General features: G+C 30.3%; 1 protein-coding gene across 2 annotated transcripts; it reads right to left on the minus strand.

The window, feature by feature from the left end:
• Nucleotides 1–371: 371 nt before the first annotated feature.
• Nucleotides 372–5,965, minus strand: LOC115701224 (uncharacterized). Of its 2 annotated transcripts, XM_030628964.2 has the most exons (3): nt 5,839–5,965; nt 979–1,636; nt 372–746 (listed from the first exon to the last, which is right to left on the minus strand). In XM_030628964.2, exons 2-3 carry the CDS (start codon nt 1,624–1,626, stop codon nt 648–650), a joined length of 747 nt encoding a protein of 248 aa, XP_030484824.2. In that variant the 5' UTR covers nt 1,627–1,636; nt 5,839–5,965; the 3' UTR covers nt 372–647. The 2 variants fall into 2 exon arrangements, with proteins under 2 accessions (XP_030484824.2, XP_060958800.1); XM_061102817.1 differs by lacking the exon at nt 5,839–5,965 and having other exon boundaries at nt 979–1,965.
• Nucleotides 5,966–18,710: the final 12,745 nt, after the last annotated feature.

Consider the following 18,710-nt stretch of genomic DNA (forward strand, 5'->3'; position numbering starts at 1 on the left):
TATTGATTAAGATGTACTTTTATGTTATATTTTTTCTTTTGTGTAACAATATTTATGTTACCTTCCATACTATTTAAGAATGAATGTTAAGAAAGATTTAAAAAATGACAAAACAGTAATTAATCACTATATTAGTAACCAAATAGTTTATTTTGTAGAAATAGTGAAAAAAAAAAAAACATATGTTTTCTACATCTTAAAATGTTTACATTGAAGAATAGATCACGATAGTAATTTTTTTGAGATTTTTACACGTAGCACCTTATTATATATCTAAATTTCAAAAATAATGTTAACATCAAATTTAAGTTTTCTACCTGACCAAGTATTATTGTCTGTCATTTTTTTTCCTTTTCTTTTAAGTCTTAATTATTTGTTTCTTCATTATATTCTCTCTTTTCTATTTCTCAACCTTTTTTTTTTACTTTTAAAAATAATTTATGACCACCTTGTTATTACCTTGTATTTAATTAATTAATAAGTTAATAATTATAAAAAACGAAATTTTAAATGTGCATCCATTATATATTTGCAAATAAATCCTAATAAAAATCTAAGCAAGGCAACCTAAGCATAGAGTCCCCATGCAATGTGGTTTCATTTTAGTTCATCTAAGAGAAGAAAAGCATTTCATCATCAAACATGGATCAACGACGTCGTTTAGCTTTTTTCTTGTCATCAGGCAACATGAACACATCGCTGAGAACTGTATTCGATATGAAGGAAGCCTCCAATAACTTCAAGCCCTATCATCAATCAATACATACAAAATATAATCCAACAGTAGGTTTGAGTCATATATATATAATATCAAGTGTCATGACACATTTGGATGGTAGGCGAGTATTCTACTGTTGAATTTTTATAAATGTATACGAGTTCAAAATAGTATAAGACCAAGAGATTAGAGATATAATATAGAGATTAGAGATAAAATATAGATGACAAATCTAGTGATAAGATTGAAAGAAATCAAACCTCATTCATGCTGAGCTTAACCGTCTTCTCCTCCAGTACTCCAAGATCCTTGACATTGAAATTGCGGAGCATAGAAATGCTGGATATGGTGGACATAGGCTTCACTTCCAAATCATCCATCACCATATACGTCACAACACCTTTCACATAACCACCTCCTTCATTACCAACCACTTGTTGAGCTGCAGCCGGAGCCATAGCTGGAACGTACGAAACCTCTTTTGAGATGGAACGCAGACATCTGGGGCATACAGCTCGCAGGTCATCAGAAACATACGAATAACAAGAGACGCAAATGTACATTTTCTTTTGCAAACTACTACTAGCAGTAGCACTACTACTACTACTAGGAGGCAAAGAGAGGAGTGAAAACTTCAAGGTTGGCGAAATTTTAGGTTTCAGTAAGGTTTCTTTGGTAGCAGTGGATAGAATGTAAGTGTCTTCAAGATTTTCAATGCTCTTATAAATCTTTTCAAGACCTCCTGCCATCGCCCGGTTGTTCGAGTTGAGCAACCTTATTACAGTGGCGACTGGCAATGACAGAAGAGTGAAGAGAAAGTCCACAAAGTCCTTGCCAGCTTCGGCAAACAGAACCTTTTCATTTTTTTTGTCTATTAACAATTTTAGACTAATCTTGACCGTGTCCATTTATTTCTCCCTGCCCATCAAAAATTACTGTTAATTGATTTTGTGTATGTCTCTAATCATAATATTCTTCTCAAGATAATGAGATCATATCGATGGTGATGATAAAAAAAAAACAGCCAATTTATAAGTTAACCATCATAATAGAGATGAATCTGGAAAATTACTACAACAGGTAACCATAATTCAAATCAAACACATCCCAAGAGAACTTACTCCAACTGAAAACTACAGTGTATAATAGAATAATTTTTGCTTTAAAAATAATATAATTACCCATTACTCTCTAACCTCTAAATCGACAACTAAATATCATACTAAAACATTGTATGTACCATAAAATCTATAACTATATAAAAAGGAGAATGTGGTTTTGGGCTTCCCAAAAGTAAATTACCAAATTCTCCTTTTTTTTTTTTTTTTTTTTAGCTATAACCTTTATAAAAAAAAAAAACAATGTTTTTGAGTTCCACTAAGTAAACTTAATTAACTTTTATTAAATATTAAACTACAAAAAATAATAAATTGTTCTTTTATAACTCAAAAAAAAAATCTAAGTCAAACAACCATACATATTGTAATCTTTTTTTTAAAAAAAATTATTTTTGAAATCTTTTTATATCCCACATTTAATTAATGAATAATAATTTATCTTTGTACAAAATAACTTAAAAGTATATTATTTTATACAAAAAAATTAAAAAATTATTTCAATTAATGGAAATAATTTACTTATTATTTTATTAAATAAAAAATAATAAAAAAACACAATTTTAGTTATATAAATACATATATATATATGTGATAATTACTTTTCTCTCCGTCACTTTAGATTATTAAAATAATAGATTTATAAACCCATTTATTGATGTGTGAGAGCCATAACCTTTACTAAAAAAATATCACACTTAAAAAATATATGTATTTTCTAATTTCATAATTGTAAAGTAAAATAGTAAGAAAGCTCCACAAAATTAATTTAGTATAAATGATTATAATTTTTGTTTAATGTGGGCAGTGAGCACAAATATCTTTAGGGGAATTTTATTTACACTTTAAAAAATTTATAAATGCATTAGTATAAATGATTATAATTTTTGTTTAATGTGGGCAGTGAGCACAAATATCTTTAGGGGAATTTTATTTACACTTTAAAAAATTTATAAATGCACTATATTTTAATAATTTTTATTTTAAATAAAATTTATATCTGTATTTATAGTAGTTTTTTTTAATCAAAATTCCTTCAATTCAAATTGTTAAAAAATAAATCTATCAAAAAAAATTAAATATTATAATAAAAAATTATACGAAATTCTATTAGAAAAATAAAAAAAAAATTATATAAATTTGAAAAATAATTATGACTTTTTTTAAAATAAATACAAAAATTAACACAATATAATGTGAGAAAAATAAATCAAAAAAATATTAAGAGTGATTTTTAAAAATTATTTTATGTTTATTTTTTATATACTTATTATACATTATAAGAAATGTCACTTTTACCAGCACAATTCGCTAATGCGCTCGCAAACTATACTGGCAAAAAAGTCAAAGTTTTACCAGTGCATATTTGTAGTGACTAAAATCTAACTTTTTCAGTGTATTTACGCACTGGGAAAAGTTATTTTTGCCAGCGCTTTTCATTTTGTGCTGGTAAAAATTCTAATACCAACGTTGATTTGCCAATCTCTTTTGCCAATGCATCTGAGTAAATTTTATTTTACCAGCGTAATACTAAACTTTTGCCAACACAAAAATGTCCTGACAAAAATGACATTTCTTGTAGTTAATTTGTGGGATGCAAATAAAATTTTTCATATTTTTATAATAAATGAGTCCCCTCAAAATAAAAAGTCGTGTTGAATACACGTGCGGAGCACGTGTGCCTCCGACTAGTATTTATATTATACTAGAAATATGCTTTAGTGGGACTTTAAAACTCTGTACTAGTATCTCCCCTAAAAACAACACTACTTTGTACTAGTATTGTGTAAAATGATACCACAATTATGAAACAGAACTACTAATAAGACAATAAAATTAACAAATAAAAATTATTACAATATTAAATATTTCGGTGAGATTTAATACGATGAGTCGTAGATTAAAGAATGTGAAATTTTACTATTTTTGAGTCCAAACTCGGTGGTAATCAAAAGAGTTATCTAATTAAATTTATATATATATATAAAAAAAAAAACACATGTTAAAATTACTCCAGTGAAAAAAAAAAAAAATTAATAGTAATAAAAAGGGGAGGAATCATGGGAGTTCAAGATTGAAGTTCACACCCTGAGCCACTCCCCTAAAACAAAAAGAATATAAAATGTATAAGACATAAATATCTTAGAACATTCCCATAGAATGAAATTGGCTCAAATCAAGAACTAATATCAAACAATCATCAAATTGTTTGGTTCGATCCTAAAACAATCAGAGCTATCACATTATTTTATATCATTACCATCTGTGCGTCTATGTAGTGATTCATAAACAATTTCTTACAAAAAAAAAATGAAATCTTGAGAATATATACATATATATACTAGTAAAAAGCTACGTGCGAGGCACGTATATTAAATTTTATGCTAGTTTTTTTCTATGTTATTTGAAAGTGATACAATTAAAAATTAAAGAAAAAATATTATTAGTTATTAGGTGAGATTATTATTATGTGTATAGGAAGAAATCACAAATTAATTAATCTTATAATCTTAACTTTAATCAAATAGGGTTCTAGATATATGAACAATAAATAATCACGTAAAAATTAAAAATAATTATTTGAATAAAGAATTCAATATACACAGTTATATATATGAATCTCATTAATCAAAAATAATTATTCAATATATGAACAATAATTTGTCACGCTATATGTTTCCCAATAAAGAAATCCACATCCTCATAGTCGAAAATAAATAATACATGTAATACAGATATTTGTATACTAAATAATCGGAAAAGGTTTAAGTGAACTAAATAATGACTAAGAAGATCTAAATTACAAAATGAAAAATAACATGTCTATATGAGTATGATTTTTTTGCTATATGAACATGATTGATCTAAGAAAAAATAGATAAACTTATAAACATATAAATATACTTAATATTAATTTTGACAAAGAAACAATTCAATTATAAACAATTCTAAATATCAGCTTGACAATTTCAACACACTAATTACTCATTAAATAACCATAATGTATACATCATGATAATTTTATTTTATTTGATATCAAATGATAGAGATTATTGAGGTTTTCTACCATAGAAAACACACTATGATCAAAAAGTAATGCTCATTAATTGTATATTTCAAAGAAATCCAAATTTCTATAAATGTCCCTAATAAGATATAAACAATAAAGTTGTAAATTAAAAAAAAAAGTAGCAAAATTTCAGTTAATATAAGAAATAGAACAAATTGAAGATTTATACAATACTCGAATTTAAACTCTTAGAGGCCATTAGCGAAGGGGCGAAACTCGTTAGATCCCCTAGTAGAACACTACCTTAATGGTTTGAACACAAAAATTGTAAAAATCAAAATATTAATAAATTAGCATCATCAACAAAAGAAAAATTAAAGGGAAAAGACTTAATGATTACGTGACAAATAATTATTAATTGAATTAAAAAAGTTAAGATTATAAGATTAATTCAAATTATTGTTCATATATTGGTTAATGATTAATCAATATATGAACAATAATTTGAATTAATCTTATAATTTTAACTTTAATCAAATAGGATTTATAAAAGAGACATAAATAATCAAATAGGGTTAGAATTACGATAATTAAAGAAAATCTAGAACCCTATTTTTTTTTTTTGGATTTAATGGAATTTATTTTCTTTTTATTTTATTATATATAAATAAAAAGTGACCCATGAATTTCTCATAAACTATTTTATTTTTAATAATAAACCATTTTATTTTTAATATAAATAAAAAGTCACCCATGAATTTCTCAAAAAAGCAAAAATTCTGTTATATAAGCACACTTTATATAGAATAGATATAACAAGAGATCTAAAATATCCAATCAAGCAAGAAAAATAAATCTACATATCAGACCAATATGGCCGCAATATCAAATGAATGTCGTCGTGAAACAAAATCAAGAGAAAAAAAAAACTAAAAAGATACAAGAAAGAAGCGATAAGAGAAACGTAAGAAACAAGAAAGGGCTAACTTCGATACCAGAGAGAGCTTGAAAATGCTGTAGTGGCAGCTACGGTTTGGGGTAATTCTTTTTTAATCTGAGTCTCGTGTAACTTTTCGTTTTCTCGCAATAACCATAATGCTAGTTCTTAATTAAATATCTATATTCAAATTAACTATTTAAAAATAATTATTTTCCCGCCTAGCAAAAAAAAATAACTACTATTGTATATTCAAACTAGGGAACTAAGCCGGAAAAGTTAGAAAGATCCCTTTTTTGTATTTTTTTTATTAAGTGATATAATTTTTTTTTTAATGTAATTTCATTAATCAGAAAAGACTAACCATGATTAGGCAAATCAAGCAAAATTGCTTGACTAGCACAAGAGGGGTTAATCCCAATCCACATGCCACTAACTTTGTGAACCAAAACATAATTAGCTAATACATGAGCAACTTTATTGGTCTCACGAAATACAAACAAGATACCAATTACACTAAGGGGACGTTTGGTATAAGGGATTTAAAATAATTTGATTAAGGGGAATATTATGAAGGGAAATATGATTATTTGTAAACTTATTACTGTGTTTGGTTATTCATGGTAATATTAATTAGATTACTGTTAATTAAATTATAGTGTTTGGTTGAGCACAGAAATCTTATACACCATTTTGGAATAGTGAATTAAAATAAAATAAAATAATAATTATTATATCTCTTTCAACATAATTATAAATATAATAAAATTATTATTTGTAAAAATAAATATATTTATTAATAAATAAATTTATTTGCAATGTATTTGTCCAATTGATGAGCCAAAAACCAAAGTTGCAGTGACAAGAGAGCGATGCAATGTTGAATTTTAACGAAAAATCTATGATAATTTGGTATTGTTTGAAGGAGTAAATAGAATAAGATGGTGAGAATAATAAAAATGGCAGATTAAGTTGTGGTAATTTTATATTGTTTGAAGGAGTAAATAGAATAAGATGGTGAGGATAATATTAATAACAGATTAAGGAGTACTGTATATATTATAAACATTTTTTCAATCGTGTAGTGTTTCATTTTTTTAAAATTATTATTTGACTTTTTATTAATAAAATTTTTAATTATATGTTCAAATAACTGATATAATGTTTGAATCCCACCTTTTTTGAAGGATCAACATTACCCCATTTTTAGGGTAGTTGGAATACTAGGGTAAAAGCATTACATGACTCAAAAAATTTAAAACCTCATAACAAACAGGGTAATCATTGAGATTACCTTTCCTCTCCTCACATTAACCCATTCCAAACAGCCCCTAACATATAACAACAAAGATCTAATCTGATCTAGCAAACAATCAACATCACGGCAGTTTTCTTCCTTTTTTTAGATTAATTGAACAACTTCCAAACAGTCTGATTCAATGCTAAACCGTTGTATATTTCTCTATAATCCTGTTTATATACCTCGTACAATAGCCATCAATTCCAGTTGCAGCGGTGGATGTTCTCTAGGTAATGGAGTCAATGAAGCAAATAACACTTCTCCCTTTTCTCCTCTGATAACACAACCTATACCCGATTTGCCATTGCCTTTCTTTACACCAGCATCAACATTTATTTTCACCACACTAGGCTCCGGCACTGCAATGACCGCATTTCATAAAATGGATTAGTAAAGACAAGTAGCACTAATTATTGATATTTTTATAGTTATTTATGAATTTATTTAATTGTGGGCATTAGAGTTATAATTTTTCAATTTTGGAGATTTTATTAAACTCAATGTGTATTATTTGATTTATATTTGAATATGTTATTTTTATAATTTTTGTTTCAGCGACAACAGAAAATGTGATGGATGACTATTTTAATCACATGGGTAAGTCTAGAACCTTATTTCTTAGTGGGATGTATATTGAAAGAAATAGAATACCGAGTTTGAGCGGGGTTATGGATTTTGACCATTTTACTCCTAGACTTTAAAATGCCTAAGTTTAAGCTTAAGGGGTATTTTAGTAATTTTGTCAAGGTGACTTAGGTGGTTGTTTTAGATGATGGCAGTTGTCCTTTTATTTGTTTTTCAGCTAAAATGAAGGATAATTGACTAATTGACCATTTTTGAGAAAAATAAGGAAAAGCCAATAATTAAAGAACTCTCTTTTTCTCTCTTTTAGCTAAAGCAAAACCAGGGGAAACACTTAGGATTTTCTGATGCTTTTTGTATTTTCAGCAAGGATTTGAGGAGGTTCTAACCAAGGTAAGCCCTAGAAAGCTCTTATTTCATGATTTCTTTAAGTTCTATTTGGTTATAGCATGCAACTTTGAGTTTTTGTGGCTATTAGGGTTACAAGTGTTTGGGATTCGATTTTTAGGTTCATTTTAAGTTGATATTGAGTTTCGGTTGCTGATTTTGTTGTATTGTGTAGAAATTGGACAAGTTTAGGTTTGGAAACTCAAACTTAGGTCTTTAATGGCATATTTTGATTCTGAGTGTTTTTTTGAGTTCTATTAGTTGGAATATGTTGTGTAAGCTCAGTTTAGGTACTCTGGAAAGTTTAGTGGCATTTGGACAAATTTTGAGCAAGTTTGGAGTTGTTTGGGGAAACTTGGTGCAAACCGGTTAACCTGTTTGCCAGGACTTGTAAAACCAGTTAACCGATTTTGGCAGATTCCTTAAATAACTCGTTTTCTCGATTCATGTCCACTTCGGTGTCTTAGTTGGGTGATTTCCTGTTTCCTAGGGTATTGGGATCCCTTTTAGTAATATCAGAACCTTAAGTTGTAGGTTCGGGGTTACCGGATTAGGGTTTTGACATGTGATTTACCTGGTTATGTTATATGATTAGGGCATCCATCCAGCACGAGACTTTCCATTCAGGTCGGCCAACTCACTTGAATTCGGCAAAGAGGTAAGAACAACGTATAATATGTGATATGAATATGCGAATGTATGTATGTGTTAATGTATATGCATGCTAACACTTGTACGGAAAAATGGTACATAGTGCATTGGTATAGTGTATGTGGTTTAAAAAGTACATTACGGTGTTACCAGCACAAGTACGGAAAAGTACAGGGTGTGTGGTATATCACTTAGTGGTACTCAGGGTACAAAATAAACCCTACCAACACTAGTACAATGAGGTACGTAGTGTATGTGGTACAGTGGCTGCACCCTAGTATGGAACGTTCTTACTCATCTGTTGAGCCTTGTAAATAGGTGTATGGGCGCCTAGATACAAGTCGTTATTATGTGATATGTTATATACTTTTCTTACTGAGTCTGTCTACTCACATTTCTACTTTCATGTGTAGGTAAAGGAAAGGTGAAGGCTGAACATGAGTGAACTTGAGCTAGGATGAGGTTGTACATGTCAAGGCGGCGCGACCTGGAGTATTCGGTCTTGGGACATCTGGGGTTATCATTTTGTAGTCGTTGTGCGACCTGAATAATGTATTTTGGAATATTTTGTAAAAAGTTTAGAAGCGGGATCCCGACTTTTGTAAATAATAATGTAAAGTTTATAAAATTTCATAGTTAATACTAAAAGTTTTAATTTGATACGATTTTCAAGAAAATTCTTTGATTAGCAAAGATAGCGCTGCAATTGAAAAATCACTGTAGTGTGCCTTAACATTAGGGCATTATAGGAACCTTCCAAGTAACATGTTCCCTTTTTGGTGTTGGGTTTTATGCCCTAAATAAAACTCATTTCAATATAATCAGATTTACTTATTAATATAGATCAGAAATAACATTTAATGTTGCATGGTTCACATGATTTATTTCATGATTATATGTACATAATGTATGAATTCTATTTAAGTCCAGAACATATCAATTTGTTAATGATTATAGTGTTGTCAACACAGTGGAATATAATCTTAATTATATGTTCGAAAGTTTATTCCCTGATTTGTCAGAACACTGGATTTAGACTGACATGGTATAATCAGCGATAGGTATTCTTACACCTTGGATAAGTGTTATGTCCTTTGCAGGACATTGACAAAGTTTACCAGCATCGGATGTATGGAGTATACATCGGAAGGGACCGATATTGAACTTTGATTAGATATATTAGAATTTACCGTAATATCTATTCAATTCAATATCACCTGTTGATCCTAGATCAAATGATCTTAATCCTGATATGATTAGGTTCAATCTTAAGAGTGTTATTCGTGTTCTTTGATTTGTTAGTTAAGCCTACTTTTGGGTCAGGGTGATACGTACATTTTAGGAACACGTTAGTGCAATTGAGTGGGAGCGCTAACATAAATATGGAATCTATAGCTTCTATCTGGCGAATAGAAAGTAAAGGATGATTTCCTTCGAGCTTAACCAAACGAAAATAAATGGTGGAGATCTCATTTCACTTAGCTGAAATATCATTTATACAGGGTTAAGTGTTTTAAGGATAAAATACATTGTAGGGTGTTACGGTAATTTAATCCCTTTACAGTGTAAATCATCTATATAGAGGATCCTTGATCACATTAGGATTATAACAGTGGATAACTAATGACGTGTCTATGTCGTGGAACATATAGAGCGTTCTATATACTGAGAGTGCAATTCTAAGTTCTATGCGTGGATTCAACGAAAAATTAGTAAGTCAGTGAATTTAAGATATAAATTCTTGATCTGCTTATTGGAAGCTCAGATATATAGACCCATAGTCCCCATACTAGTTGAGACCATACTGCTTGTAAGACTCAGTTAATTGATTTTAATTAATCAATTATAATTCTAAAGTTAGACTATGTCTACTTTATGAATTTTCACTAAGCAAGGGCGAAATTGTAAAGAAAAGAGATTCTAGGTTTATTTATTAATTAAGAGATTTTATATGTCTAATTAATAAATATATTAAATGACAATATTATTTAATAATTAATTTTTAGTTATTAAATAATTAGAATTGGCATTTAAATGGTTGAATTTGAAAATTGGCGTTTTTGAGAAAATGAGATGCAGAAATGATAAAACAGCAAAATTGCATAAGTGAGGCCCATTATCCAAGACCCATGGCCGGCCACACTTATAGGCTTTTATCATTTATTTTTTTATTATTTTAATGCCAAATAATTCTAACCTAAACCTAGGTGGTTACCTATAAATAGATAGTGATGGCTCTCATTCACACTTGAAATTCTGTCAGATGAAAACTGAGCCTCCTATTCTTTTCTCTATAGGTCGAACCACTTCTCTCTTCTTTTCTTCTCTAAATTTCAAATTCCTTGAGTGAATGAGTGAGTGCCCACACACATCAAGTGGTATCTCAATCATAGTGTGTAAGACTGTAGAAAATCAACCAACAAGAAGGAGATTCAGCATCAAAGGAAGGAGAGAAAGAGATCCAGGTTCAGATATTGATAATGCTCTGCTACAGAAAGGAATCAAGGGTTAGATATTTGAACGGAAGGAGTCATTATATTCCGCTGCACCCAATGTAAGGTTTCCTAAACTTTATATGTGTTTATTTCATTGTTTTAGAATTCATATTAGGATGTTAATGAAACATACTTGTTAGTAAATCTAGATCCTGGTAAAATATATCCAACATTTGGAACTTCACTCCTACTGCATTTTTCTCCTTGAAAATCAGCAAGGAATTTACTGCTCCATTCCACCATCTCAGCTGATTGTGATGTTGGGATTTTATGCCCCAAATAAAACCCATTTCAATCTAATCTGATTTGTCATCAATAAAAGATTAGAAGTCGTTTATGTTGGGTTTTATGCCCTAAATAAAACTCATTTCAATATAATCAGATTTACTTATTAATATAAATCAGAAATAACATTTAATGTTGCATGGTTCGCATGATTTATTTCATGATTATATGTACATAATGTATAAATTCATCTGAAACCCTTTTCACATACTTGATCCTGTTTATTGCGCCGTCAACACATTGGAAAGTAAACATGACTATGTGAATAAAGTTTCCTAGATTTATCAGACACAGGGTTTTACCGATATGATAATCTACAACAGAGTTTACTTGCATTTGGAGAAGTGCTATGTTCTTTCCAGAGCATTGGTTAAAGTAAAGCTCAGGTTGGATGCATGGAGTATGCATCGGAAGGGACCGATATTGAACTTTGACTTAGATTTAATTAAACTTACCGTAAAATCTATTCAAGTCAATATCGCCTAGTTGATCCTAGATCAAATGATCTTAATCCTGTTATGATTAGGCTCAATCTTGAAAGGCTATTCGTGTTCCTTGAATTGTTAGTTAAGCCTACTTTTAAGTCAGGGTGATACGTACTTTTTGGGAACACGGTAGTGCAATTGAGTGGGAGCGCTAGCATAAACATGGAATCTATAGCTTCTATCTGGCGAATAGCAAAGGATGATCACCTTCGAGCTTGACCAAACGAAAATAAATGGTGGAGATCTCATTTCACATAAGCTGAAATATCATTTATACGGGGTCAAGTGTTTTAAGGATAAAATACATAGTAGGGTGTTACGGTAATTTAATCCCTTTACTGTGTAGATCATTCATATAAAGGATAATTGATCACATTAGGATTATAACAATGGATAACTAATGATGTGTCTATATGGTGGAACATATAGAGCATTCTATATACTGAGAGTTCAATTCTAAGTTCTATGCGTGGATTCAACGAAGAATTAATAAGTTAGTGAATTTTAGTGCTAAATTCTTGATCTACTTATTGGAAGCTCAGTTATATAGACCCTGTGTCCCCCCACTAGTTGAGATAATATTGCTTGTAAGACTCATGTAATTGGTTTTGATTAATCAATTATAATTCACAAGTTAGACTATGTCTATTTGTGAAATTTTCACTAAGTAAGGGCGAAATTGTAAAGAAAGAGTTTATAGGGGCATATTTGTTAATTATGATACTTTGTATGGTTCAATTAATAAATATGATAAATGACAATATTATTTAATAATTATTTATAGTTATTAAATAGTTAGAATTGGCATTTAAATGGTTGAATTAAGAAATTGGCATTTTTGAGAAAATCAGATACAAAAGGTGTTAAAATTACAAAATTGCAAAAAGCAAGGCCCAATCCACTAAGTGTATGGCCGGCCACCTATGTAGGTATTTTAAGTTGATTTTTTCATTATTTTAATGCCATATAATTCAAATCTAACCCTAGTGGAATGCTATAAATAGATAGTGAAGGCTTCAGGAAAAACACTTCTTCTTCTGATTCAGAAAAACTGAGCCTTCTCTCTCCCTATCTTTAGCTGCCACTTCTTCTTTCTTCTTCCTTTGAATTTCGAAATCCTTAGTGATTAGAGTAGTGCCCACACACATCAAGTGATACCTCAATCATAGTGAGGAAGATCGTGAAGAAAGATCATCAGCAAATGAGTTTCAGCATCAAAGATTCAGAGAAAGAGATCCAGGTTCAGATATTGATAATGCTCTGCTACAGAAAGGAATCAAGGGCTAGATATCTGAACGGAAGGAGTCATTATATTCCGCTGCACCCAATGTAAGGTTTCCTAAACTTTATATGTGTTTAATTTATCGTTTTAGAAAGTTCTTATTTAGGATGTTAATAAACATACTTGTGAGTAGATCTAAGATCCTGGTAAGATAATTTCCAACAAATGAAACATACTTGTTAGTAAATCTAGATCCTGGTAAAATATATCCAACATTTGGAACTTCACTCCTACTGCATTTTTCTCCTTGAAAATCAGCAAGGAATTTACTGCTCCATTCCACCATCTCAGCTGATTGTGATGTTGGGATTTTATGCCCCAAATAAAACCCATTTCAATCTAATCTGATTTGTCATCAATAAAAGATTAGAAGTCGTTTATGTTTATGGTTTAATGTGTACAAAATCTGTTAAGTCCAGAACATATAGTTATTCACAATTACAGTAATGTCAACACAGTAGAATGTAATTGTGATTATATGCTTCAAAAGATAATGTCCTTAGTTCATCAGTGCACTGGATTTACACTGATGTGATAATCAGCGATAAAGTATACTTACACCTTGGATAAGTATGGATGTATGGAGTATACATTGGGCTGGGACTGATATTGATCTTGGTAAAGATATTATAATTTTACCGTTGTATCTTTCTAAGTCAATATCACTGGTTGATCTTAGATCAAAAGATCTTAATCCTAACATGCTTAGGTTCAATCTCAGGAGTGTTATTCATGTTCTTTGATTTGTTAGTTAAGCCTACTTTTTGGTCAGGGTGATACGTACATTTTGGGAACATAATAGTACAATTGAGTGGGAGCGCTAAACATAGATATGGAATCTATAACTTTTATCTGGTTATAAAAGTGAAACGATGATTTCCTTCGAGCTTGGCTTAATAGAGATAAATGGAAGAGCTCTTGTTTCAGTAATTATATTAGCTCATTGAAATATCATTTATAGGAAGCTAAGTGTTTTAAGGATAAAATACATTGAGGTGTGAAACGGTAATTTTGTCCCCGCTCGGTGTAAATCATCTATAGAGGATCTTTGATTATTGGGATTAGAACGATGGTTAAATATTTATAGCGTATCTATATCGTGAAAAATATAGAGCGTTCTATATGACTGAGAGTGCAATTCCAAGTTCTATGGTGGATGCAATAAGGAATTAATAAGTTAGGGAATTTACTTGGTAAATTCTAGTTCTGCTTATTGGAAGCTCGGTTGTATAGGCCCATGGTCCTCATACTAGTTGAGACCATACTGCTTGTAAGACTCAGTTAATTGATTTTAATTAATCAATTATAATTCTAAAATTAGACTATGTCTAGTTTATGCATTTTCACTAAGCAATGGCTTAATTGTGAAGAAAAGAGATTCAAGGGCATATTTGTTAATTAAGAGACTTTATTAAGTCTAATTAATAAAGGGAAATTTCATTAATTGACCCTAATAAAATACCCCATTTCAAAATTTATACCTTCCACTAATTTGTACAAATTAATTCTATTATTTTCTAAAACTACCCAAAATACCCTTTTATTTTAATTTTCCCTCCCTAACTCTTACTCTTCTCACTCTCTCTCTCTTCGTCCTTCTCTCTTCTTCCTCTCTGTCAACCGACCCACCCCCCACACCACACCAATATCTCAACCGACCCACCCCCACGACTAAACCCAGACGCCGACGACGACGACCCACCCACAAACGCGACCCCACGACGACGACTAAACCCACCCCACGACTAAACCCACAGATGCGACCGAGGACGACGACTCACCCCCATGACGCGACCGAACCACCCACGACGACCCACACAGTTCCACATTGATCCACGACGATCCACGACCACCCACGACCAGCACGACCACGACCACGAACCACCGAGGGAACCCAAATTATAACCGTAAGTTCATTTCTCATTAAAAATTTGAATTTTCATAGATTTGGATGTGAATTTGTGTATGTTCTTCAGATTAGATTGTTTTAGATTGTGTATTCGAATTTGGATGGTTTTCTGCATGTTCATCAGTTGTGTCTATTTGTTAAAATAATGTTATCGATGAGATATCGATAGGATATCGACAAATTGACCATTAGAAATTTCTGTGTGTTAAAGTGTATCGATAGGATGTCGATAGTGTGTCGATAGAATGTCGACAGATGTTGAGTGAAAATTTTTTGAACTGGATTTAGTGTTTAAATTCATTTTGTCGACCATATGTCGATTGTATGTCGATATGTTTTTGACAAAATGTAAATTCATTGTTTTAATTTGTTGTCGACAGCATGTCGATTGTATGTCGATATGTTATCGACACTTTATGCTGTTAATTTTTGTGTGATATATCGACTCCATGTCGACACAATATCGATAATATTGTGTGATGTTGTGTTGTGTTGATTTTATTGGAATGTCGACAGCATATCGATGGTATGTCGATATGCTGTCGAACAAATTATGTTCTTGCTTACTGTTTGATAATGTCGACAGAATATCGACAGGATGTCGATATTTTGTCGACCATTTTTTTAAATTTTTTGACATTAACATTTTTTTGGTTTTTATTTTTTCAGATGGCTCCCAGACTCATAATTCCAGCATCGGAGCATTATTGCAAGGCTCACCCACAAGCCAAAGAATTTAAAAAATAATTTGTTATGTTATGGCTTGTGGTGAGTTTTATTTAATGTTTGTTTTTTTTTATGAACTTTATTTTCTGTTTTTTTAATGTTATTTTATGTTATGTTTAATGTTATTTTATGTTATGTTATTTTAATGTTATTTTATGTTTTATTTATGGCTTTTTTAATTTGCATCGATATAATGTCGACATAGTGTCGACAAAATGTCGACAAGTTCTAAACAAAAGATTGATTGCTTTTTGTCGACATGCTATCGACTTGTAAGTAATATTGTGATTGCTTTTTGTCGACATGCTATCGACAAACAGTCGACAAAATATCGACAACTTATAAATAATATGCTGATGGCTTTTTCGTCAACATGCTATCGACATACTGTCGAGAACACGTCGACAATGGTCATCACTGACCTTTCCTCGTACAATTATCGACAAACCATCGATAAGTTATCGATATATCATCGATAACAACTGGAAAACTCAGATTTCGACTGAAAACCAGATCTGCCAGATCTCAACCATTTCAGACCAAAAAACAGCAGTTCCAACAAATACGACACATATAACAATTTTAAACTACATAAAGTCTAACAAAATGCTTAAAACACAACTTACCCATTGTAATGGTGTAAGATTCTTGAGTGATATGGGGTGTGCTTCGGTTTTCCACCAACACCCACCGAGAAACAACCATTCAAGAGGGAAGAGAGAGAGGGACGAGAAAGTGGGACGGACGAGAAAAGGGAAATTTTTGAGAAGTTTTTTCAGTTTTTTCTAGAGAGAGAGAGTGGTGCACGAGAGAGAGGGAAGAGAGAGAGAAAGACCAATTTCAGTTTTTACCAATTTTTTTTTTTTTTAAAAAAAGGGGTAAAATGGGAAGTTCATGTAATCAATGGACTAAATTTGTACAAATTAAGGGAGGGTATAAATTTTGATATGGCTTGTATTATTAAGGCCAAAAAGTGAAATTTCCCTTAATAAATATGTTAAATGACAATTTTATTTGATAATTAATTTTAATTATTAAATAAATAGTTTTGACATTTAAGTGGTTGAATTGGAAAAATAGCGTTTTTGAGAAAATAAGGAAAAATTCGAAAAATTGCAAAATTGCATAGTGGGGGCCCACATATCCATGGCCAGCCACTTACCCCTATTTTACCATTTAATTTTTTCAATATTTTAATGCCAAATAATTCTAACCTAAACCTAGGTGGTTGTTTATAAATAGATGTTGCTATATAGATTTTCATAAAAATACAAAAAAAAAAACTATTTTAAAATGTAAAAATGAAAAAACTTCTAATAATAAAGCATAAATAATAAATATTAAATTGATAAGCAACAGTGTGGCCAATAAAATAAAAATATTTAAGAGCACTCACAATATTAGATGAGCTATATTAGTGAAAGAATAGAGAAGAAAAAGGTGAAAAAATAACAAAAAAAATTAGTTATGAGCTATTTTAGCTCAAATTTTAAAGAATACTACAATACTTCTCTATATGTAGAGAAGTACTATTCATTTTTTAAATAATATTTTATTATTGTGTATTTTATTTATATAGTGATATTTAAATGAATGTAGAAAAAAAATAAAGAAGCTGATATATGTTGTACTATAAAAGTTTATGATAAAATATTAAAAAAAAAAGAAAGTTTTTGTGAACTATTTTAAAAAATAGAGTACAGAAGCTGATACGAGTGCTTTAAGCTTTTATCATAAACTAAATTCTTCAGAGAGAAACTTAAATCTATAAATTCAAAATTTGAATCTTTTTTTTGTTTGTGGTTCAGAAAATTTTGCATTACTTCGAAACAATTTACAACACCTTAGCATTACTTCAAAACAATTTCCAACCCACAACACCTTAATCATGGCCTACAAAATTAAATTTCTAAAAAGTAATCAGATCTTTTTTATCCGATAAAATCACTTAAAATCTCTCTATTCATAATTTATTTCTTTATTTATTTTTTCTATCCAATAAAAAATAATGTGGTAGTCATTTTTATAAAAATAATTAGTTAACTCTTAATTTGTTTTATGTATAGAGTTAATCTACTGGGAGACAATAGTCACTACACCGCAAAAAAAATGCGGTTTGAAATTCTTTGCGGTGTGGTCGCGGTTTGAATTTTTCCTAAACCGCGCGGTGCGGTGCGGTTTGCGGTTTTGAATTGTTAATATAAGGTTCAAACCGCACCGCACCGCACCGCATATTATAAAAATACCAATTTTTATATTTATTTAGGTCCAATATGTGAATATTCAACTTAAAGTCTACTATTCTTTCAAAAAAAAAAACTTAAAGTCTACTAATTATTGTATTGTTGACACTTAATTTTTTTTTTTAATATTTTTTTCAAGCCTTAAGGTATTTTGACAAGTTTTGCTCAAAGTTTGTTGTATTTGTGAAAATTAAATTATTTAGTGATAGTCCAAACCGCATAAACCACAAAAACCGCACCGCACTATTTTTTGCGGTGCGGTTTTTAATTTCGCAGTGCAGGTGCGGTTTGGGAAATTTAAAAAACCGTATGTGCGGGTTGGTTTGAAAAAATAGTCAAAAACCGCACCACCCGCACCGCGAACATCCCTAATAGTCACGATTATAAGTGAGATACATCGATGACAACTGATATTTTTTTTTTTGTATTTTTACAAAATTTTACATAAAAACTCCTATTACAATTAACGAAGCAACCTAAATCGCAACAAAAAAATCGTATATCAACCCATATAGAAACCACCAGAGAAACTATTTTAGAAATCCAAACCATAAATTTAAAAAAAAGTTAAAAAAAATATTATAT

This window comes from Cannabis sativa, chromosome 8, assembly GCF_029168945.1.
Source record: "Cannabis sativa cultivar Pink pepper isolate KNU-18-1 chromosome 8, ASM2916894v1, whole genome shotgun sequence".
Taxonomy (NCBI): Eukaryota; Viridiplantae; Streptophyta; class Magnoliopsida; order Rosales; family Cannabaceae; genus Cannabis; species Cannabis sativa.

Excerpts from the sequence above, each read along its gene's own strand:
- LOC115701224 (XM_030628964.2), bottom strand. The coding sequence starts at position 1,626 with ATGGACACGGTCAAGATTAGTCTAAAATTGTTAATAGACAAAAAAAAT. Across the intron at positions 747-978 it reads TTAAGCTCAGCATGAATGAG|GGCTTGAAGTTATTGGAGGC; the intron begins GTTTGATTTCTT and ends GATTGATGATAG.